The sequence below is a fragment of the Macrobrachium rosenbergii genome, chromosome 6, assembly GCF_040412425.1.
Source record: "Macrobrachium rosenbergii isolate ZJJX-2024 chromosome 6, ASM4041242v1, whole genome shotgun sequence".
In the NCBI taxonomy this organism is placed as follows: domain Eukaryota; kingdom Metazoa; phylum Arthropoda; class Malacostraca; order Decapoda; family Palaemonidae; genus Macrobrachium; species Macrobrachium rosenbergii.
In genome coordinates, this window is record NC_089746.1 from 7,550,802 (window position 1) to 7,575,298 (window position 24,497).

The following is a 24,497-nucleotide window of genomic DNA, read 5'->3' on the forward strand; positions in this document are numbered from 1 at the left end:
GAATACAACAAAAAATAAATCATTCTTTTAGCTTTTAACAGTTTTGAAATATTTTCATTTAAATCAAGATAACTGACAAAATTTTAACATTCGGTCAATTTTGACTTGACCGAAATGCTCGAAAAATGCAATTGTAAGCCAAAATTCTTACATTCTAGTAACAATCAATCATTTACCTTTATTCTGCAACAAATGGAAAGTCTCCAGCACAATATTTCGAATTATGGTGAAGTTTTGAAAAAACTTTTTCCTTCGCTCCGCAAAAAATCCTAGCATTTCTTGAGTCACATTGTCATAATTTTTTTGCCATTTTATATTATTTGTTACATAAAGTGTTATACACCAAAATGTGCGCAATTTCATGTAGAATACAACAAAAAATAAATCATGCTTTTAGCTTTTACCATTTTTGAAATATTTTCATATAAATAACAATAAATAGAAAAAAATCAACCTTCGGTCAACTTTAACTCGATCAAAATGCTCGAAAAACGCAATCGTAAGCCAAAATTCTTACATTCTAGTAACAATCAATCCTTTACCTTCATTTTGCAACAAACGTAAAATCTCTGGCACAATATTTCGATTTATGGTGAATTTTTGAAAAAAACATTTTCCTTCCATCCGCGTGCGCGAACTCCGCTAAAAATCCTAGCATTTCTTGAGTCACCTTGTTGTAATTTTTTCGCCATTTTATATTATTCGTTACATAAAGTGTTATACATCAAAATGTGCGCAATTTCATGTAGAATACAACAAAAAATAAATCATGCTTTTAGCTTTTACTATTTTTGAAATATTTTCATATAAATAACGATAAATAGAAAAAAATCAACCTTCGGTCAACTTTTACTCAATTGAAATGGCCAAAAAATGCAATTGTAAGCTAAAAAACTTACAGTCTAGTAATATTCAATCAATTTCCTTCATTTTGAAACAATTGGAAAGTCTCTAGCACAATATTTCGATTTATGGTGAATTTTTGAAAAAAACTTTTTTTTCGTCCATTTTACTTAATTCATGCATAATTTTGTGATAATATTTTCTCTGTTGCTTTAATCATTTTACAATCTGTTATATACCAAAATCATTGCAATTTAGTGTACAATACAACTAAAAAAAATTAACTCATTAGCTTTAACCGTTTTGCTTACAGCGCGATTTGTATACAATTATATACAAGTTTTTTTTTTTTTGCTGTCATATATTCCAGTATTTATATATAATAATGATATTTTTTTTCATTTCTGATGGTTGCATAATAAACTTCAGGCAGTGAGAAAAAAAGGAGCCAAAAATGAACTGTTAATCTTAAAAACTAAGCTTGCTGTGATTTTTTGAAAAAAACTTTTTTTCCGCTTCGGCGCTAGCTTTTTAACGCCGCCGGCATACGGGAGACGTTTTTGTAAATAGGGCTTCGGCGTTTAAGGGTTAATATATTAGAAAGATGCACAGTAAAAAAACATATAGAACAGTATATGTACACAAACATATACACACCATCACAACGTAATGTACTGTTCAGTAAGGGAATTAGAAGACATGGCAACTCCCAAAACCTATGTCAGCACACGGTTGCCTAGTGTCAATTATGGCAACACTCCCAAATGTTTTTGTTTTTCTTTTGAGTATCTGATGAGTGGTTGTTTAAAATAAACAGTAATTAACATAACAAGAAGTATTAGTTACCATGTTAATAAGTGTTTATTTTGTGTTACCTATGTCTAAAGCTCTATTTTGTTAATGAAAGCGACTTTCACTTGGTTTCCTGTTTTTGGTTACTTTATTTTGTTAATGAAAGCGACTTTCACTTGGTTTCCTGTTTTTGGTTACTTTTCACTTTTTGTCGCCATGACTGGACATCTTCGGAAAAATGAGACAATGGCCTCTTCTAGCTCCGAGAACACCAAGACAAAAAGGAAAATCTGCTTCCCAGAAGAGACAAATATAATGACACAAGGGAAAATCAAAGCACAGCAACAGAAGGAAGTTGGAAGAAAGGGGGCTGTGAAGAGAAGTGTTAGTGGAAAATATGTTCCCCAGGAAAAGAAGCAATACCAAAGTACTTCTTCCTCCATCACACTGACACCATCAAGGAACACATGTGATACAATACCAAGTGCATCAACTCCTCCATTCGTTGCCCAAGATCATCGTTCACGAAATCTGACCCCTAACAAATTCTTACCTATGTTATTCACCAAAGACGAAACAAACAAAGACGTAGATGATGACATCAACTGTGGAGATAGGGATAGTGGTGAGATAGGGACTTCTGATGACAGCGATGATGATTTTGAAGCAAGATTATTTAGTTCAGATAGAGGGCACATTGAAGAATGTGAAGAAGAGGATAGCAAAAATGAAATGGGTAACGTACATGATATACGAGAAGGAAGTATTCAGTCTTATATTTGGTCAATAACTTTATCCCTTATATTCATCCCTTTGATGGTAATTGTACTGGTGTAACAAGTGAGTGGCCTTGTGATGACACTGTAGGAGAAAGTGAATATTTTCTTGCACTTCTCACTGAAGAACTAGTTGACCTTATTGTCTGTTAGACTAATAAGTATTACCGGTGGGTAATGGAAAATTTCTCTTTCACACAAAAATTATGAGTTCAGAAATGGGTGGACGCGGATGCCCATGAAATTTATGTTTATTTTGCATTATTACTACTGATGCCTCTAATGAAAAAACATGTCTTACAAGACTACTGGAAACAAGACCCTTTGATTCCTACCCCAGTTTTTCCCAAATTCATGACCCGCAACAGATTCTTGCTGTTGACCCGTTTCATGCACTTTGCTGACAACAGGAATCCAACTCTACTGATCAAATTTGGAAAATAAGACCATTCCTTAGTTTAGTTGTAGGAAACTTCAAAAGGGTCTTTCATCCTTTCCAAAAAATTGTAATTGATGAGTCTCCAATACTTTTCAAGGGCCGTCTTGTTTTCAAGCAATATATCCCAAGCAAGCGTCATCGGTTTGGCGTTAAACTGTTCGATTTATTCGACTGTGAAATGGGAATAGTGCTTGATATTATAGTATATACTGTCACAGATGGTGATATACCAAAAGAGGATCAAGGTAGCGGTTTGGGTTTCTCGGGAGCAGTAGTCAAGAAAATGATGGCACCATATAAGGGTCACGGATATATATTGTACACAGACAATTGGTATAGTTACCCTACATTGGCACAATTCATTCATGATAATGGCACTGTGAGAGAAAACAGGAAATATATCCCAAAATTTGATGTCCCCTCCACCCCAGTCACAGTGATACTCCTGATGAGGACGAAACTAAAACTGCAAGAACGAGCCATAAAGCTAAAAAAAAGGAGAAAGCCAAAGGCCAAAACCATACAACGCGAAGCAACTAACAAGATATTGGCTGTAAAGTGGATAGATAGAAAGCCCGTAACCCTATTATCAACCTTACATAAAGGGTGATATGGTGGACACAGGCAAGGCCCACTACAGGACTAAAAAAAAAAATCTACAAGCCAGATGTTGTTGCCGATTACAACGGAAATATGTGCTTCATAGATAAGAGTGACTGCCAGCTAAGTGGGACAGAGTGCATGAGGAAATCCTTCAAGTGGTATCACAAAATCGTTCTCCATCTTATTGACATCATTATGCTCAATTCGTACAACATTTGGCTTATGAAGACATCAGACCCCACTTGCAAGAAATTAAAATTTTGCGAATTCATATACAATGTTTCAGACCAACTTCTTGAGGATTATGGCACCGTGACAAGCAGTAGACTCAGACATTGTGGACATCCTCCCGTAGAGGCACCTGATTGCTTGCATGGAGCAGCTTATATAAGTTATCACCATCTCCAACACACAGCATTCAACGAGGCCCAAAACAGAAAAAATCAACTAAACTGCTATGTTTGCGCCAGTACTCCTAGGCGACAAATGAAACTAACAAGGGTTACAACTATCTGTGCTGAATGTGACGTGCCCCTGTGTCCAGCTGGCTGCTTTCGTGCATGGCATACTCAAAAGAATTATTGAAGACAGAGAGAGAGAGAGAGAGAGAGAGAGATGATCTTTTTATGTAATATTTTACCTAATGTCTATATTCATGATTTACATAAGAATTTTCTAGATTTTTTTGTATATTCTTGCAATAGGTGGTGGCTGTTGTGGTTTTGGTGTACCTGTTATTATATATGTTTGCAAAAGACAGGGAGAATATATTATTTTTACTCACGTTGTTCCTTCAAATATGATAGGTTTTTGTTATTGAACTTGTGAGTAAGAAAGATAGAATATGCTCTCTAAGTATATAATTTTAACTTACTTTACAATAATAACAATGGTAATAATATTTACTATATGAATAGATAAAGAAAAAATACCTACGAAGTAAATAAAAAAAATATGTAAACAGTAAATGCTACTATAGCAACTTGAAAGATCATTCATTTTTCAAGAAGAGAAACAATTCTATATGCCAGGATTTGAAAATATACAGTAATCTTTATTATCATTACACCCTCCGATATTGTACAGTATAATAAGTTGTAATTGTTACTTGTTAAACGTAGACCGAAACATCATAACGTGACAGGAGGTGTAGTAAGTAAAACTACACTACCCTCTACCAGGCCCAACAACAAGCTCCATTATCCCCAACGACCACCCCACCCATGGGTGACAGCAGACCGACCCGACCCACCCCCCGTGGTACAGCCGCACCACCAATTCATCGGGCAAAATGCCACGTTGCGCAATAAAATTAACTCTGTTGGTTTATAACAAAATAACAAAGAGAAAGAGGCAAAAAATATTTTGATGATACATGCACGAAATAATTACGAAAGCATTGGTAAAGATATGTATTAGATTCTGAAGAGTACCATTTTTGTCAAGATAGCCGCAACACACGACTCTTGTAAAATGATATTGACACATTTCTCAGGTTAAAGCAGCTGCATAGAATAGTGAAGTTGGGAGGAAGGCAGTATGTTAAAATAATGGGTGTGTATGAATTAGTTTCATTTGTTTCCTTAGACCCATTACTTTTAACCCTTTCCTATCTGTTTAGTTATCACATCACTGAGGGTACATGAGTCCCAATGTGTCTGGGAGCGCTCGATAGTGCGAAAAAATAATTATTTCGAAAATTCAGCAAAAATAGAAATTTTATGCCAACAACATTCATTTTGCTGTCCTTTTTTTGTAAATGATTATATTTTATGGTGGAATAGTCAGAATAAGAATCCCTGCCCTCTAAATACGAAAAAATGTGAGTTATTTAATGAAAAAAAAAAAAATTCTTTACTTATTTTTATATTTTTGTTCGTAACCCAAAAACTATGAAAGTCAGACGAATGAATTATTTTTTATGAGAAAGTCAACAAAATTCCCTAAATATTGACTTATAAAACAATGGAAAACAAATAAGTCCAGTTGGTGAAAAAATTGATAGAAAAGATGGTGAGAAACAGATCGCTCTGCCCGGCCTATGGTGAGAATTATCGCTAGAAAAAATTTTTTTTGAAGAGCCCTATCTCGGTTATTTTTCATAGAAATTACTTTGTAAATATACGAAAATGTAGAGGAAAAGTTGAAGAATAAAGGGAAAGTCAAGAAAAATGGCTTTGGTAACGGCAAGAGTTTCATTTTGACATTATAAATTGATCGAAACGAAAAAAAAATGTTACCGTTGTCAACATTATCGTTCGTAGCTCAAAAGCTATAAGAGTTAGGCGAATGAATTATTTTTTATGAAAAAGCCAACACAATTCTCTAAATATTGACATATAAAGCAATGAAAAACTAATAAGTCCAGTTGGTGAAAAAATTGATAGAAAAGAGGGTAAGAAACAGCGCTCTGCCCAGCGTATGGTGAGAATTATCGCTACAAAAAAATCTTTTTTGAAGAGCCCTATCTCGGTTATTTTTCATAGAAATTACTTTGTAAATATACGAAAATGTAGAGGAAAAGTTGAAGAATAAAGGGAGAGTTAAGAAAAATGGCTTTGGTAGTGGCAACAGTATCATTTTGACGTTATAAGTTGATCAACGAAAAAAAGTTACCGTTGTCAACATTATTGTTCATAGCTCAAAAACTATAACAGTTAGGCGAATGAATTATTTTTTATGAGAAAGCCAACAAAATTCTCTAAATATCGACATATAAAAGAATGAAAAACGAATAAGTCCAGTTGGCGAAAAATTGATAGAAAATAGGGTAAGAAACAGAGCGCGCTGCCCGGCATACGGTGAGAATTATCGCTAGACATTTTTTTTTAAGAGCCCTAGCTCGGATATTTTTCATAGAAATTACTTTGTAAATATACAAAAATGTAGAGGAAAGGTTGAGGAATAAAGTGAGAGTCAAGAAAAATGGCTTTGGTAACGGCAACAGTTTCATTTTGACGTTATAAGCTGTTCGAAACGAAAAAAAATGTTACCATTGTTAACATTATCGTTTGTAGCTCAAAAGCTATAACAGTTAGGCGAATGAATTATTTTTTATGAGAAAGCCAACAAAATTCTCTGAATATCGATATATATAATAATGAAAAATGAGATTCAGAGCCCTGCCTAAAATCCAGACGTCTCTTATGTGATGCACTAACGCGTTTTCCGCTAGTTTTACCGTAAAAACTTTGCGAAAGCATGTTGGAAACTGTTCTCGATTGACGTCACTGTATGTAAACAGCCACACGTGTTTACCCAACCTCGTACGCATGGTCTCTGACAGAAGTGTGGCCTGTCAGGCCTGCGTGGGTGGGATCAGCTGATGTCATTGTGAGAATTTTACTATGCCATGGATTTGCGCATGCACAGTAGAGGAACTAAAAAATTTATAGAAAAAGAGGGTACGAAACAGAGTGTTTCCAATAATGTAATCCTGCATTTTATAAAAAAAAATGTAAGATACAAGAGAGAAGCGTGGGTAGGATCAGCTGATTTCATTGTGAGAAATTTACCATGCCAGGGATTTGCGCATGCGCAGTATAGGAACTGCTTGCCTGGCGTATTGATGCCTGAGTTACATGGTCCAAGGTATGCTTTAGTCTATGGAAACCACCAACTGTCTGAAAATAAAAAAAATTTACCCCTACCACACGTACGAAAAATGTCGGTAAATTTTACTTAAAATTATGTCAGTCAGAAAAGAAGTAGGGTAGGGGGGTATTGCGTCATATTACGTCAATTGGACAGGAAAGTGTTAACATAGCCTGAATAGGTACGTAGGATGGAGGGAGCTGCTGCCAAACTCTTGGATAGAGTTATGTCATCAATCAAATTTATTTTTTCAACTCTTAATACTGTAGTTAATTGTGGCATAGGTGTAGAGTGAGCTCGTTATGCTTGTTGCTTAAAATGAACTACAACAACAAACATCCTCTGCACACTTCTTTACACGAGTTAGCTCTTTTTCCTCACAACACTAGACAGGTTGCTGCCGTGTTGTTTTCTAGTATCAGGTTTAATATTACTCATTTTGGGAGGCGTTTTACCTTGGCTACAACTAAAACTTGGAATAGTTTCTCTAGTGCAGTTGTGTGATCTTCTGATCTCCAAACATTTAAGCAAGGAGCAAATTCTTTCCTGCTTTTTGCTGACATCTGAATTCAGGTGTATCAGTTTTATTTTCTACTCCCTCATATTTATTAACCCTTAACTGGACGTATCGTACGTCGACTAAAATTGTTTGTTGGGTGCCGAGTGGATGTACCGTATGTTGACTACAAAAAATTTCAACCTTCGGTCAACTTTGACTCGACCGAAATGGTCGAAAAACGCAATTGTAAGCTAAAACTCTTACATTCTAGTAATATTCAATCATTTACCTTCATTTTGCAACAGTTGGAAGTCACTAGCACAATATTTCGATTTATGGTGAATTTTTTAAAAAAACTTTTTCCTTACGTCCGCGCGGTAACACTGCCGAAAATTTCAGAAATTCTTTCGTCATTTTGTCTTAATGTTTGCACCAGTTTATATTAGTCGTTACATAAAGTTTTATATATTGAAATGTGTGCAATTTCATGTAGAATACAACAGAAAATAACTCATGGTTGTAGCTTTTATCAGTTTTGAAAAGTTCCATATAAATCACGATAAGTGCCAAAATTTCAACCTTCAGTCAACTTTAACTCAACCGAAATGGTCGAAAAACGCAATTGTAAGCTAAAACTCTTACATTCTAGTAATATTCAATCATGTACCTTCATTTTGCAACAAACTGGAAGTCTCTAGCACAATATTTCGATTTATGGTGAATTTAAAAAAAAAAAAACTTTCCTTACGTCCTTGTATCTTTTATCAGTTTTGAAATATTTTCATATAAATCATGATAAGTGCCAAAATTTCAACCTTCGGTCAACTTTAACTCGACCGAAATGATCGAAAAACGCAATTGTAAGCTAAAACTCTTACATTCTAGTAATATTCAATCATTTACCTTCATTTTGCAATAAACTGGAAGTCTCTAGCACAATATTTCAATTTATGGTGAATTTTTGAAAAAAACTTTTTCCTTATGTCGCGCGGTATCTCGGCCGAACATCTCTGAAATTCTTTTATCACTTTGTCGTAATGTTTGCACCGTTTATTTTAGTCGTTACATAAAGTTTTATATAAGGAAATGTGCACAATTTCATGTAGAATACAACGAAAAATAACTCATGGTTGTAGCTTTTATCAGTTTTGAAATATTTTCATATAAATCACGATAAATAGAAAAAATTCTACTTTTGGTCAACTTTAACTCGACCGAAATGGTCGAAAACTGCAATTGTAAGCTAAAAAACTTACAGTCTAGTAATATTCAATCAATTACCTTCATTTTGCAAAAAACGGGAAGTCTCTAGCACAATATTTCGATTTATGGTGAATTTTTGAAAAAATTTTTTTACGTCTGCGCGTTACAAATTCATGCATCATCTTGTGATAATATTTTCTCTGTGTTGCTTTGATCGTTTTACAATTTGTTATATACCAAAATCATTGCAGTTTAGTGTACAATACAACGAAAAAAAATAGCTCGTTAGCTTTAACTGTTTTGCTCACAGCGGGATTTGTATACAATTATATATGAAATTTTTTTTCGCGCTGTCATATATTCCAATATTTATATATGATAATGATATTTTTTTTCATTTCTGATGGTTGCATACTAAACTTCAGGCAATGAGAAAAAAAGGAGCCAAAAATGAACTCTTAATCTTAAAAACTAAGCTTGCTGTGATTTTTTGAAAAAAACTTTCTTTCCGCTTCAGCGCTAACTCCCGAACCCTGCCGGCATACGACAGACACTTTTGTAAATAGAAGCTCGGCGTTTAATGGTTAATATGTATTAAAAACTCCGCGAAGTTGTAAATTCACGATAATCGAATCACGAAGTAGCGAGGGGTCACTGTATTGCCATTAGTGTTTAACAGTAAAAGTTTGTATACATGCAAGGTTGACAACAGTGCTGTGTTTCATATGTGTAGAGTGTTAGCACCAGAACAACAATAGCTGTCTTGTATCTACAGAATCAGTACAATTATCTAGCAGAGTTTTATGTTAAATTTTGGTTTTAATATTCAACTGATGATCTATCCGTACTCAGAAGAGAAGAACAAATTATGTACCGTAAGATTGGGCGAGTTCGGACGCTTTTTTATGTTTTTCTTATACCTAACTCTTGTTTTTTTATGTAAAGCAGATGTTAAGAATTGTATATATAGCTGGCCCATGAGACTTTCAAATGATAACACACACAAAAATTTGTAAGCAATTTCATTATGTGATTAATACATTATTTGGTGTCTGAATTCAACTTTAATTTTGGGAGAGTTCAGACACATACAGGGAGAGTTCGGACAGTCATCAAAATATGCTGTAGATGGATCATCTATGCCTCTCCTTTTTTTCCGGACACAGCGATTGTGAATTCGAACACCTTTAAAGTTTAAAAAAAATGTTCTCTGCAATTTGGTGCTGATTTGGATCAAAGTGCCGTAACATTCGAGACATTACTGACATGAGAAAATATATTTCTTCCTTTGTGGATACTTTAACATGACAATTAGATCAGCAAAAAATGGCTCAAAAATTAAAGTAATATAATGCTAGACTATCAGACTTGTTCCTTATTTCTTTGGCAAAACAAATTAACTAAATCTCCATTTAATATAACTAATAAACACCCTGACACTATTCTAATGCTTAATGACAAGAAATGGTTTCATTATCACAGACAATGCTGAAAGAAAATAAAAGAAAACACAAACGCAATAAAATAAAGACATTTTGCTTATTAAAGGTTAAAGGTCACCAGCATATGACAAGTAAGTTAGAAATTAAAAAAATAAATCTTTTGGAGACAAATTCCTAGATATAAAAAATAATTCTCTTTGGAAAGACAAATTCCTGAATGCTTAGCTACCAGCCATTGAAATACACCATCTACAGTACTAAAAAAAAAAACATAAGGGCATCTTGCTTATCACAGACAATTTTCAGTGTAGAAAAGAAAAAGAAAAACTATAGAAAGACATTTCCTGAGTGCTAGTATACATTATTTTGGCCAGTTATTGACATCTACATCAAATATCATTCGTTCTCGTATTATCTAATTTGGGTTCATATACATGCATCACAATATCTCTCTCTTCAATTTCACAGCTTTCATCATCTGTTATATTTGAATTAACAAAGATATTTTTTGTCCCTTTGACATGTTGCAAAAACCTGACTGAGATTCGGCATCACCTCAGTAATTACCGACATATAGTAATGCTTCTTGCGTTTGCTACACACCTGAACTACCACCCACTCATGTAGTTTAGGATTCTGGCCTTTTTCATTTCCTGTGGTTTCTCTTGCTGCTGAAAATTCCTTATTATTATTGTCACTGTTTTTGGTTTTGATTTTATCTCCACTCCGTCCTTGGGCCTCCGTTCCTTCAAAGTCCTCCTGAGAGATGTCTCCCTCATCTTCTCATATCACATCAGTATCTGCTTCATCTTCTGGTATCACATCTGTATCTGCTTCATCTTCATGCATTATTTCAGTGTCTCCTCCATCAGTTATTAATGCAGTCAATTCTCTCTCATCCATCTTGCGTGTCATCCCGTCTTGTTTTGCAGTTGATCCTAGGGTTAATGGAACTGGTTTTCTCTGCTGTATACCAGTGTTCAACTTTTTATTTTTGTTACATCCGAGTATTATAGGTTCAGGTTCAGGGCTTGAATCATTGAAAATAACATCATCAATATCGCCACTATCGCTACTGTTACTTGAGATGCTAACCTGACCAAGTCTTTTACATGTCACACTTTTTCCAGGGGGACCTGACAGCTTTTTTTTTTTACCATGAGCAGGTGTTGAAGTAGAAGGACCATACCTATAATTTGAAAGCATGTTAACCAAGGATGCATCAAGAGCAGAACGTACTGGTACCACCTCTGAATTAGCACTAGTACTGGCACCACTTGCTTCACTGGTGTTGGGTTCAGCTTGAGGGGGGCCTTTGCAGTGGAGTTGCATGACCTGCTGAATCTTATGCTCATTAGCTGTACCTGCACTAGTACTGATAGCATTTATCCTGTCTACTTCTGGGAGGCGAGACAGTACCTCTTCCGCACTCAAGGGATATATCCCACATTTTTGGAACCCACTTTGTATATTTTTTGCTTAGTTTTTCTGAAGTTTCTCCATGAGTTTAGCCAGTTGTCTAGGGAATTCGGTCTTAGGGAGGGCAGCACATTTCCTACTCAGTGCAGCTGCTTTGAATTCACTTAATAGTGATTGCCAGTGTGTCTTCATAGGTCCAAATACTGACACATCCAAGAGTTGAGTGAGGTGTGTCGAATTTGGAGGGAGGAGAACAAATGAAATATTGTGATCTCACAAGCACTCACCACAGCCAAACTCACATGACTGGCAAGATTGTCACCTATAATAACTTTTTCCTTCTTTGGATCTTACATTAGGGAGGCTTACTTCGAAAAACCAATCCTCAAGTGTTGTACTGTCAAACCACCCACTATCAGTATTATTATATCTTGTATTGGAAGGTCCGCCTTCAGTCCATGAGTCATAGAGGTGCTTTGCTTTGTATAGTACGTATGGAGGAAGCATTTTTCCAGATGCTGTACAAGCAAACATTAGTGACGCTGAAGACTTTGTTGAATTCATTATCCTCTCAGGATATTTGCATCCTCCATGAACAATAACTTTTTTCCTTTCAGGGTCATCTGACAGATTTGGTTCATCTAAATTGATGATGTTATCAGGAGGTATATTTTCAGTGGTTGTTTCCAAATGTCTAAAGTATGAACGAATGATACTGGGAGTGACCTTTGCTCTGGCCACTTTAATGATCTGGCTCATGCGCTGCAACAGATCATCTTTGTGATGCTTCAAAAATGAATGTGCCCAATCACAACCAGGGAAATTATTCTTTAATCTTTTAATGGTAACACCACGCCTATCTTGATACATCTTGATTAGCACACGCAACTCAAACATGTCTAAAGGGAAGCCCCACTTTGAAAGAGTAAGTAAACGGTCTACTATGATGGCTTCTTCTTCATTTGTTAATATAGTTTGTCCTCCAGATTTCTTTATGTGTTTTCTTGTGACAGCATCATGTAGAGTGCTTTTAGAGAAGCCTTACTGGAATGCCGCTTGTCGCACACTGAGATTGCCCTATCTAATGGCGTCACACGCCTCTGAAATTTTGTCTCTGGCCTTACTTTCATATAAGAACCTCTACCACTATCGCTTTTCATTGTCTTGTGTGATTTTGTACCACTTTCGACTGTCTTTTGTGATTTTGACATCTTTAAATTTCACAATGATTTACACTCAATGAAGTACTATAGATGTACATATCTGTCTGTAAAAATAAAAAAAATTTCACAATGATTTACACTCAATGAAGTACCATAGATGTACATATCTGTCTGTAAAAATAAATAAATAAAAGCAAAATGTTAACATATATCACTCATTAGAAAATTCCCATAAGATTAAACAATTTTATTTTGTTCATATTAATACTTATTCAGAGTATTTGCTCCTGTCCGAACTCAAACCACCTTTTATACCTGTCCGAACTCAAACCATGTTTTATACCTGTCCGAACTCAACACCATTTTTAATGAAAAAAATTATGAATTATTTAAATGCCCAATTAATTATACTTATCAAGCAGATGATGCAAATTCGTGATTTGCATGTCCAGTCTACTTATTTTTTAACAAAATGACACCTCCCAATTCATTCTACATGCTTTGGGTTCTTTTTCACAGGAGAAGTTTTTCAACATTAAAAAATTTTTAAAAAATGTAATACTGTTCAAATATATTTTTTATGTACATAAACTTAACATTAGGAAAAGACATTGCCATAATAAAAAGAGGAAAATAATAGGGTTAGGATCACAACCAGCAATTTTTAATTCATTGTTTTTTTTACGACATATCTTCTACTATAACATTTTTTTAAAAAACATCCGAGCTCACCCTGCGTCCGAATTTACCCAATCTTACGGTAGTAAGATAAGTTGCATTTTGGGAAACAGATAACATAAGGCCATCATTGATATGCTTCAGAATTATGGCAGTCAGTCTTTATATTGTAGCATTATTTTGAGTGTTGATTGTTACCTAATAATGTATAAACACTTATTCATCTGGGATCTATTGTAACAAACAGTGGTGTTTAGGCATTAGTCTACCATGTATTCTCACACATCGTGTGACCTTTCAAAGCCATTTTTATCATAATTTAGGGGATTGCATTATACATGAGAAACAAAATGTATATGTGTGTGATGTGTTGGTCCCAGATTTGCTGTTACATGGGCAGTATCCCTTTGCAAAATTCAAATATTAGTCATATTTAAAGTAATTATAATTTATTAAAACTGTTGTTTTACATAATGTTTCCATACATAATACATGTACAGTACTGTACTATTATCATATAAAATGTGAAAATTGTTATCTTGAAACAGTAAATTCTTTGTAAATTATCAGTGCTGGATTGAAAATGCAGCTTACTTTTATTTATAAATACAGTGGCACCTCCTTTGTCAAACGTTTCTTACATTGAACATTCCGTTTTTTTACCAAAATTTTCGAAAAAATTTCGCGTCGTTTGTCGAACAAATACTCATACTTCGACCAGACCGATCGTCTTGTTTGTTCTTGTACTCCTACTGCGTCATACAAGAAAAACTATTACAGGCAGTCCCTGGTCATCAATGGGGGTTCCATTCCGACAGCATGATGATAAGCGAAAATTGCCAACAACCAAAAATCGGGGCCGATAACTGGAGATCGTCACCTCTGTTAGGTATGTAACGGCTCCGAAAATTGCCAATTTTTGTTGCTGGACAAGCCCCATAAAACCAGATCACCGATAACTGAGCCCACCAATAACTGGGGACTGCCTGTAACATTTTTTTTCCTTTACAGGTATGTACACAATGTGCAAGCACAATATATAGTTTAATGATAACCTTATTCAGCAAAATAAATAAAAGAATAAAACATAAAAGATGAGCAAAATCATTTGTCACCGCAGTGACGCACAGCTAACTTGAGATAGAGGGAGGGAGCGCTTATACTGTTGAGAAGAGAAGGAAAGGAGAACAGTAAATGCATTGCTGTATGTACAATCACTCAAAAATGTTTTGCAACATACTTCAAAACTTTTCAGACAACAGCTTATAATAGCGACATCTGGCGCTATTTGGCAACTCAGTTGTAAGTGCATGAAACAACTGAACACTTGTGGTGGGTCCGAGAAATTACCTGCAGTTTCCCTTAAACAGGGCTTTTTCTGATACTGCTTACTGTTGTCATACTTTACTTAATTAAAGGATGTTACTATAATACTTCAGAGGTCATCGCTGTTCTTATGTTTTAATATTTTCATCTCCAACTGCCATCACTATCGTTGTTTTATCTCCTTCATATGTGTGAACTTTGTAGACATAGGCCTACGACTGTTATAAGTTGAACTATTAGTCTTATTAACATCAACAAATACGACTTTTATAAAGATTTATTAACATCAACAAATACGACTTTTGTAAAGATTTACTTGCACATTATTATTAATCAAATTTTTGAATGACTAATCCTATGTATATTGTGAACTAGTGAAACTTAATGTAAAATATACTGAACTGGACTAACAGATTTCACGTCTGTTTTTTGTAGTGCATAGAATATAATCGTTTTTACATCGTGTATGTATATATATATATATATATATATATATATATATATATATATATATATATATATATATATATATATATATATATATATATATATATTATATAATCATTATCATGTGTAATTTCTCATTTCTTTCATTGCTACTTAGGCCTATCATTTTGATGCCTCTTATGAAGTTAACTGAATATTTAACGCCTATTTTTGTATTTCTTATTATCTAAGTTTCTAAAGAAGTAAAATTAGCAAGAAGTTCAACATTAATTTGGTTAATGCTAAATGCCAGCAGTGAAGAAGACTACCATGCTCATCAGTGGAGAATGTCTCCTCCTCATCGCAAAAGATGACTCTTACAGAAATCATCGGCCACTGGATTATATTATAACGCAAACCCTAGCCTCTGTTCTTTGTGTTTTGCTGATATGAAGTGTTTCTTGGCAGGAGTATGATGAAATAATATCTTGGCCTCATGTAGCCTGTTATGGATGGTTTGAGCAGCAACCTGAAGGGAAAGCATAATGTTCTCTCTTTACAGCAACACCGGTTGTCAGGGGAGTTAGGCGGAGCTCCTTCAGTGATCATCCGATGATGATCCTTAACAGTAGTGCAACAATGGCATCATCCTCCACTTTTTACAATGAATTTATCATATTTCCTCGTTCTCTCTGTTGTTGTATCCCTCTATACATGGTTGTTTTATTTACGCTAAGCTGCCGAGCAATATCTACAATAGACACATTAGAGACATTAGTCTTATGCAAGCTAATGATTGTGGTGCGGCTGAGTCTGTTGCCTATCTTATCGGTGCAAGTGACGAGACAGTTTAGTTTAACTTTCCTGCCCGAATGTGGAGTCACACGATAACATACAACATTGAGATTTTTTTTTTTTGTTTTTGACAATAATAATGGTTGAATTCTTTCTTTCTTTATTTATATATAATTTCATTGATGACTATTCAATATTATTTTATTCGTCAATAAACTTTTATCTGGATTCGAAATATAATTTCTTCTTTGACTCTATTGCCCAATCATCTGAAGTGAAATTTTTCAAAATGTTTCGTCATTTTTCGTAATATGAATTTTTCACTCACCGTTCTTTTTTATATTGTCAGCCGTATGATTAATAACCGAAGTTGAATAAGAAAATTACATTTCCTTGTAAATATCAAAAAAACAAATTACTGTTGGGTGAACAAAAACTTCTGGAACATGTTGCAAAACATTTTTGAGTGACTGTACATAAAAGTAGTAACAATTCACATCAAGAAAATAAGAGAAGGAAATTTCACAATTTTAACATTATGATGTAGTATAAAAGCAATCAAATGCAATACAGTAGCAATAAAAAATCGAAAGAGAGTCTTAAACTGAGTGAATGTTCGAAGCACTGAGTGAGATGGTAGAGGGGAGAGGGAGGGGATGGTGGTGGCTTATTGGGTGGGAGACGGGGGTCCTCTTCCCACTGACTTCCCGGGCTCGGATGATTTTTCTCATTCACTACATTCCGCCTGTTTCTTTCACTTACACTCGATTCACCCGCATCACTTCTTTTAGTTGCAGTGAAATACCTATTGAGTGACTCTTGCTTTTTATGATTTTTTAGTATTGTAAAAGTAACTTATCCCCACATCATGAAACACACTGGTGCCGTTTCCAGCTTGTGTGTACCTTGGATTGTTTGTTTAAACGATTTCCTTGTGAAGAGTTATTTGATCTCTCCTTTTCTTACTTTATTTGATCTCTCTTTCATTTTCTCACTTGCATTTTTTACTTATTACTTATTTGTTTGCAAAATCCTCATGTTTATTAGATTGCAATTTTAAATTCTGCCATTTGCCAACAGTACGTTGATGTGTTGTGGCATAATTAATCTCCTCTTTGCACTCAAGATCCAAATGTAAAAAACATGTTGACGGTCATACACCCACGAGGGATTGTTTCATATCTGCTGGACGCTGGTTACTCTCCCTCTCTCTTTCTCTCTGACATACGTGCACAGACAGAATCAGACACACACACTATTGATTCTTTTGATTAACCTTGCAGAATGTGAATAAAATTGATTTTGTTATCAACCTTTGCCTACTGTGACCATTTCGGTTTCCTCGAGGGGATCCCGTCTCCCCTTCCTCAACCCCAGCCCGCCATGCACCATTTTCACTAAATTTCTTGAAACTTTTACATTATATAATGTAGTTTTATTACTTTACACTCTTAATTTAACTTTTGAGCACATTAATACTGTAATAGAAAAAATGTTAAAAGGGGGGACTTTTTTGGTGGGCTGGAACGAATTATCCTGATTCCCTTTATTTCTTATGGGGAAATTTGTTTCATACTTCAAAAAAATTGCATTTCGAGCAGCCTTCTGGAACGGATTAAGTTTGAAGTCCGAGGTACTACTGTACAATAAATTTTAAATGAAGGAAAAATGTAATTTTGCCAATTTTGGATGTTGCTTTTGCCTCTTCCAAATTGTTTTGCAGCCTGCATGTTATTCATTTCTTCACCTGCAGCTTAAATGTAATGGAATGCTCTCTTAAGCCCTTACTTCTCCACTGGGTGAAGAATGAATAGAAATTTATTTAATTTTTACCAAAGTAGGTCACCATTGAGAGTTACCATGTTTTCAGTAAGTTGGTAACTGTAATGCAGCTGTTAGTAAATGTGTAATAGTTAAGGTAACTGACATTGGCATACAGTTGTTTCTCAAATCAGTTGTTTGTCATTACTTGCTGTTGTTTCTGCCAGTATTTTGCATGGTTTTAGATTATTGAATGTATGCTTCTACATCTATTAATCAGTCGAAAGGTAACTTAGATCTAATATGCATTATCAGTGAAATCAGCCAAAACTGAGACAGGCATAGTAAGCTCAGCATAGTGTAACCTAAAATTGAAACTAGCAGATTAAACGTAGCCTAGTGTAATTTACTGAAAATGGAACTCACATGATACATGAAAAGTTTGGAGGAATAATTTTTTGAGGATACAGTTTTAAGGATTGCCTATTACGCAAGATTGGATGATTACAAGAGTATAGTTCAATCATCTGAGGCATACCCAAACCTCACCATTGGGGTAACAGATGCAGGGTGATTTTATGGGAAAAACTCATCTTTAATGGTGTGGAATATGGTAACACAGTGTATGAAAATGTGGTTGTAATTAAAAAAAATTTCTTTTTATGTTTTTTTTTTTTTTTTTTCAGATTTATGAGATGCAGAAGGCAACAGTCAAAATAAATGACCAGAAATGATGATATCAGGTACAGTATGATACCTTTTTCACTTTAAGTATTAAATTTATGTAGATATATCTAATTTCTAATTAACGAGTTACATCTTTATCTTTGTAATTTCTGAGATATGCTTGTTTTCCCAATTTTTAAGATTGGTATTAAGTAGAATCATTAATAAGGGATCTTATATTTTATTAACAAACTGCTGTGTTAAATTTTGAAAAACTGTAAACAGAATAGTACTAAAAGAAGATTCCAATTGTACGAGAGTATGTATTCTTATACATCAGAAATGCAGATAAATAAATCAAGATATGAATTTTTTGTTTTCTTTTTCAGTGAATAAATTTAGGCCTCTTGGCTCTTTTAGGGATGTAATTTTGTAAAAGACGCAGTTCTTTCTGTAATTAACTTTCATCTTTAATAATTAAAGCACTTGGGAAGTTAAATTACAGTCTATGCAAGGGTTCTTTCTGTACCTATTTCCCCACTAAGTACCTGTGAGTTATCAGACTATTGGCCTATATCTCCATTAATCTGAAACCAAACATGTAGTGATTATATATTAAGATGCTTTATATACATTGGTACTGCAGTGGAGCAATTTAACATTACCTGCGAAGAAACAAAGGTTACACAGGCAACAATTCAGGTTGTTCCTCCAAGTAGAACAATGAATTCAGGTTGTTCCTTCCAAGTTCGAGAACAATATATTCATCAGAAATTATTTCCTGAAGGTAGTAGGTTAGAATAATCATAATTTGAAGGTTTTTGATTAAAACCATATTTTTACATCGTTTTCAATGCACCCAGGCATTAAAAGTAAGGTTTTCTTATGATTATGCTGAAGGATGTTCCGGCTTCAAGATTTTCGGTTTATGAGTAATACCGGGGACCGCAGTATTATCCATCATTGGCTAAGACATGTTATCTTGAGAGTCTATGACATGTCAGATGGCAAAGCACAGGCGGTAAGAGTACTAGTCCACAAAATTAGAGCCCTCTGTTTCTTTTGTTGCTTTTAAAGATAGACCATTTAAGAGATATCGGGAGCAATTAGTTGTATATATTCACTGGTACCATTTGTTTTGCACTTAAATATTATATGTATGGGATTCCTCATCATTTATTCCTTGTACCTTCATTTATTCTCTTGTTAAGTAGAGACATAGACTTAATGGATTGATAGCATATACATCTCACATGCTTTATAATTATGATTGTATGCTAATCCTAAAGAAACTATCCAAATTTCACATGAATTGATATATACTTTTATGGTTTCATCCTTACTATGAACAACATAGCTTTGGTATTTGATTCTTAACAGGTCCCAGGTTCTCTCATGGATCTTACACATATATGTATAATGTGGGCAAGCAGCAGTTTGGCCTCCTGATACATTGTCTTATTCAGGCAGTATATGATTGTAGGACTCTTATGAAAAAAATTATTATAAATATCAGCATTTGAAGATTAATAATTCTTCCATTGTGTTGGTTTCTTTTGTATTGCTGTCATTTGGAGAAGGTATTGGACAGTTTTTTGCACTTCAATCCACATAAGTGGAGATGCTGATCTTTGGCTCCCAAACATGTGCAGCATTTGTTTTACAATCTATACAGGCAGTTTTGCAGATTTGTGTGGCAAGACTTGACAAATTTAGGCTCTGTTCTTTGATACCGTGTTGATGGCAATTCCTGTTTCTGGAAGGATGATGTAAGTAAAAGTTTTTATTTATAGATCAAAATTATTTTAGATTTATAAATTTCTGAGAATTTCACATTTCCCAAGATTAAATTTCTTTGAGAATCTCACATTTCCCAAGATTTATAAATTTCTTTGAGAATTTCACATTTTCCACACTTTTGTTGATGTATGAACTTGGAAATTACAGCATACTGTTCTGCTTTATATTGCAGCCATCATCATTACTTCCAACCCCTCTCAGGATACAGGGGCCTCTATGGAATTCTGCTACTCATGTCTTTCCTGTGCTTTATCACTCTAAAATCTCCACTCAAGTTGCAATTCCCTTCTCAGAATTCTCATCCAAGTAGGTTTGGGTCTTTTAACTCTTCTGGTGCCCAAAGGAACCCAGCTGACACCATCATGTACTGTTCTCCCAGAGATTGTGCAAAGGACATGTCCAGGCCGTCTCCATCTCCCTTGCATCATTGTCTCATGGACATAGGGAACTGTCCTATTTTCCCTCATGGTATCTTTTCTGACTCAGTTATGCCATCTAAGCCATAATATTCCTTTTACAGCTTATTCTGAAATCATCAAAATTTGTCAGATCTGGTTACATTTTTGTAATATGATTCATGTCTGTATAGCATTACAAGTCATACTAGAATTATGTTTAGTCTGACATTCATGTGAAGTTTTAGTGTCTGACTTCCAAATCATATTCACCATTTTTTAGTATCACAAAATTCTTAGACTCCTCTAAAAAAAAAAATTAGTCCTTCCCTGTGTCTACTGCACGTTTACTCTTTAACAAATGGATGTATGTTAAGTTACACTTTGGTTTGAATGAGTGAGGCCATTGTGGACGTTTAATTGTACATGATTAAAAGAAAAAACATGATAGAAATGTGAAATTTCATTTGAATATTAAAATATATATGGGAAAATAATGCCTGACATCCCTGATGTAAACATTATTTGTTCCTACAGGGATACAAACATTGCCTTTTAGATATATCAGTATCTTGGTAATAAGGTAGTTAACTGGTGGAAATTGAGGGTGTGAGAGGGGGGTATATCCTTCAGTTGCCCAACCTTGTCACACATTTTTTTTTTTTTGGCCATTAGAAGAAGACTTACCTATTCTTTCTTACCTTTTGCTCATTGGATTTTGGATAAGTAGCTTGCTGCCCTTGTTCATTTGCAACCTTGTTTGCTTCTTTTTATGCTTTGTGGCTTTACATTGCATTATTAAGTCTCTTTGTCGTGTTTGTTCTTGGTTGTGTTGTGGAGAAGAAACATTACCAATGCTAGTGCAGGAGTTGTTGGCGACCATTTGATTGCTTCGTGTCTCCCAAGTCAGTAGACCCATGAGATTTGTTTCTTATTGTAGGAGTAAGGATCATACGTGAGCCTTACCCTGGAACGTGCATCCCGGTCTGCTTTCAATAGGAAAAGTAAGGTAAGAGGAGGAAGAAGAATGAGAAACATCCACCAGTTTCTCTGGGGGTAGCACTCCCCTGGTGATGCCACCAAATCCTTCCAGCTCCTATTTTTCTTCTATGTCCAGTCATTCAAATGAAGTTGTAAAAAGTTCTTATAAACTTTTCTCGCTCTTAATACTGTATTAGGCATAGATTTTAACTGGCAGAACAGTCATTTAGAAGAAGATAAGCAGAATTTTTAAAATTACAGTTTCATATAAGTAACTTACCTAATAATTACATAGCTAATGTGTCTACCTCGCACAGCAGCTTTTTTTAATTTAGCGGTAGCGCTTCTTTTGCTTACATGTAGGTGACCCTCTGCCCACTACCGGGGGAAGTAGGAACAACTTGGCGGCCATTAACCAGTTTGTTTCTGCTGGTCATTATATAAACATCATGCCATTTGCAGCAGCTTTTTTTGTATTACCTGTAGCTCATTCGTGTTTTGTGAAGTACAGTTGTTTTGTTTTGGTTGCTGTAATGCTAGACAGTGCTTAGGCAATTTATTTTTTTTGCAGTTTTTACTGGTTTTCAGTGAATTATTAGAACTGTCAGAATTCTAGTATTCACTACTGTGCCGAGTTAGGCTGCAAGTCGAGGCTTACTAAAGCTTGTTGTGTTCATCATACAATCTGTGCTAAGTATAGGAGCCAAGAATGTAATGTTCACAAACATGTAAAGAGAGAGATAGAAAGAGGAAAGCAGCTTCTAAAGCTGAAAAACACTCCTATAGTTTAGAGGCTAGCCTACACCAAAAGCTAGTTTAGAGGTTATCTCTGTTGCTCTCCCTTCTACTCCTATTACTACTGTGCTTGCCCTCGTACTAGACAACCTTCTCATCCCTTGCCTGGCTCCCATGCTTCCGATCCCAATGCCATTCCCAGTCTTAAGTCTAGATTTGATAAAAAGTTTAATCTACTAGTAAGTACTGTTGCTGATTTGAAGACTGGAATGGTTATAAAGAGAATGTTTGCAGAGAAAGTGCAAAGTGATAATGCAGTGCAAGTGGAGGAGGTGGCTACCCGTCCTGTCAGTTCTCTTAGACTGAGGTCCCTGTATTGCTCCCCCAAACCTGGGAGAAGGTGTACCAAAGGTCCAAGGGAGGCCGATGGGGTTTACCCACGGATAGTTGCCCCCTTAGCCATACCTGTTGTCCACTCCCAGGTGTCGGCAGACAGCCACTGGAAAGACTTGTCCAAGGTGTGCAAGTGAAGGAATCACTATCCGTTCTGTCAGTTTGCCGAGGCCAAGGTCCCTGTCCTGCTCCCCCAAACCTGGGAGAAGACATACCCCGTTCCAAAGGAGGCCGATGGGGTTTGCCCATAGGTAGTTGCCTATTATAACTGGAAAGGCTTGTCCAAGGAGATACTTTTGTTGTCCTTCAGCTTTTCAGACAACTATGGTAAGGACAAGAAACACCACAAACATTATCTAGACTTTTCCTGGCCCCTAAGTACCATTCTGAAGACCATGGTTGGCATCCAGACATTCTGTCCCAGACTATCTTGTAGCCTCTCCTTTTCCATTCTGTTCCTGCCCATCCATCACCGCCCACCTGTCTCCCCCTGGAACAGTCCGGAGACCATCTTACCTAAGCACTCGGTGCCTGCTTCCAAGTGCCCGGTGCCCCCACCTGAGACCCGGCGTCTGCTCCTGAGTGCCCATTGCTTTTTTTCGTCCTATTACTTATGTTATAAGTTATATTATGATAAATTATTGTATTTCATATAAAAACAACAGCTGGCCCTGATTATGTACGTGCTTATGAAAGCTCCTTCTGCTTCAGGATGACCACTGTCTCCTTTTTTCGTGTATAGGAGATTCACCCTGAGCTTGCTTCTCCTTTGGCATATGCTGCCCTGCTGCAGTGCTTGATGGCAAATTTTCCTCCCTTTTTCGCCCCAGCTACTCCTTCTTTGCCTGCCTCAACATTCTAGTAAGGAACCAGCTGGATGACAGGACACGCCTCCCCAAGATGGTCCTTTCATAGAAGACTGGCTTTCCACTAAAGGAGAGCAGCATAAAGTGTCTTTAACTTTTCCTCTTTCTTGTTTTGTATGGAGGAGGCACTTGTCCTATGTCACTGAGTAGGTTCCCTCTTTGGGAGTAGCTGCCTCCCCCCAAGGGGATTTCTCCAGTTTTATTGGCTCATCTTGATCTGTTTTTTCATCAGTCAAAATCATGTATATGTCTGCAGGATTGAATCATCTGGTTAAGGACATATTCAGAGTATTTGAAGTCTTCAGTTTCCTTGATTGGGTTGTGGGTGCATTGGTCAAGAAAATTGAGGATCATCAAGATCTTGCTTCAAGAAAGAGATAGCATCGAACTTTTAGAAGAGTATGACTCAAGACTTGCTGATATGGTCATCTAGGCGTCCCACGGACTCTTATCCTTTTCAAGCTAGGACCACCTCTCCCATCCAGCAACAGCCTTTTTGTGGAGGGAGATCTTGGATGCCATTCAAGTCCCATTATTGTCTGCTTTTCATCCGGAGCCATCAAGAAAAGCTCTTCCAAACCACATACGAAGGGGGACAGAAGTCTGTCATGCGCCTGTAAGAGCCAGCTTACTAGAGTTTTGGGAGAGGTGGCTGATAAGAGAAGCGGAGCCCTGGATTACCAGTGTTTTAAAGGAGGGCTACATCATTCCATTCTCAAAGAGCCCCCCCCAGTTACCTCTCCCATCACATCCACAGCTTACTCAGTAGGCTCCGAGATACATTCAGCCCTATGGGAGGAAGTCACCTCCCTCATACACAAAAGGGCCGCAGAAGAGCTTCAGGACACCAGCTCAGAGGGATGTTTACAGTCGTCTCGTTGTGGCACCAAAGGCATCGGGAG

The 24,497-nt window shown here is 35.8% G+C and overlaps 1 protein-coding gene and 1 pseudogene across 1 annotated transcript in view; both read left to right on the forward strand.

Moving 5' to 3' along the window:
* The window catches only part of Usp39 (ubiquitin specific protease 39), a 79,891-nt gene extending 61,101 nt beyond the window's left edge, over window positions 1–18,790 (forward strand). The window contains exon 13 of the mRNA XM_067104814.1: window positions 18,446–18,790. Within this exon, the coding sequence (XP_066960915.1) occupies window positions 18,446–18,493 (48 nt within the window). The 3' untranslated portion in view covers window positions 18,494–18,790. The remainder of the gene's footprint in view (window positions 1–18,445) is intronic.
* On the forward strand, window positions 1,852–4,046 carry LOC136839675 (piggyBac transposable element-derived protein 4-like; annotated as a pseudogene).
* Window positions 18,791–24,497: the final 5,707 nt, after the last annotated feature.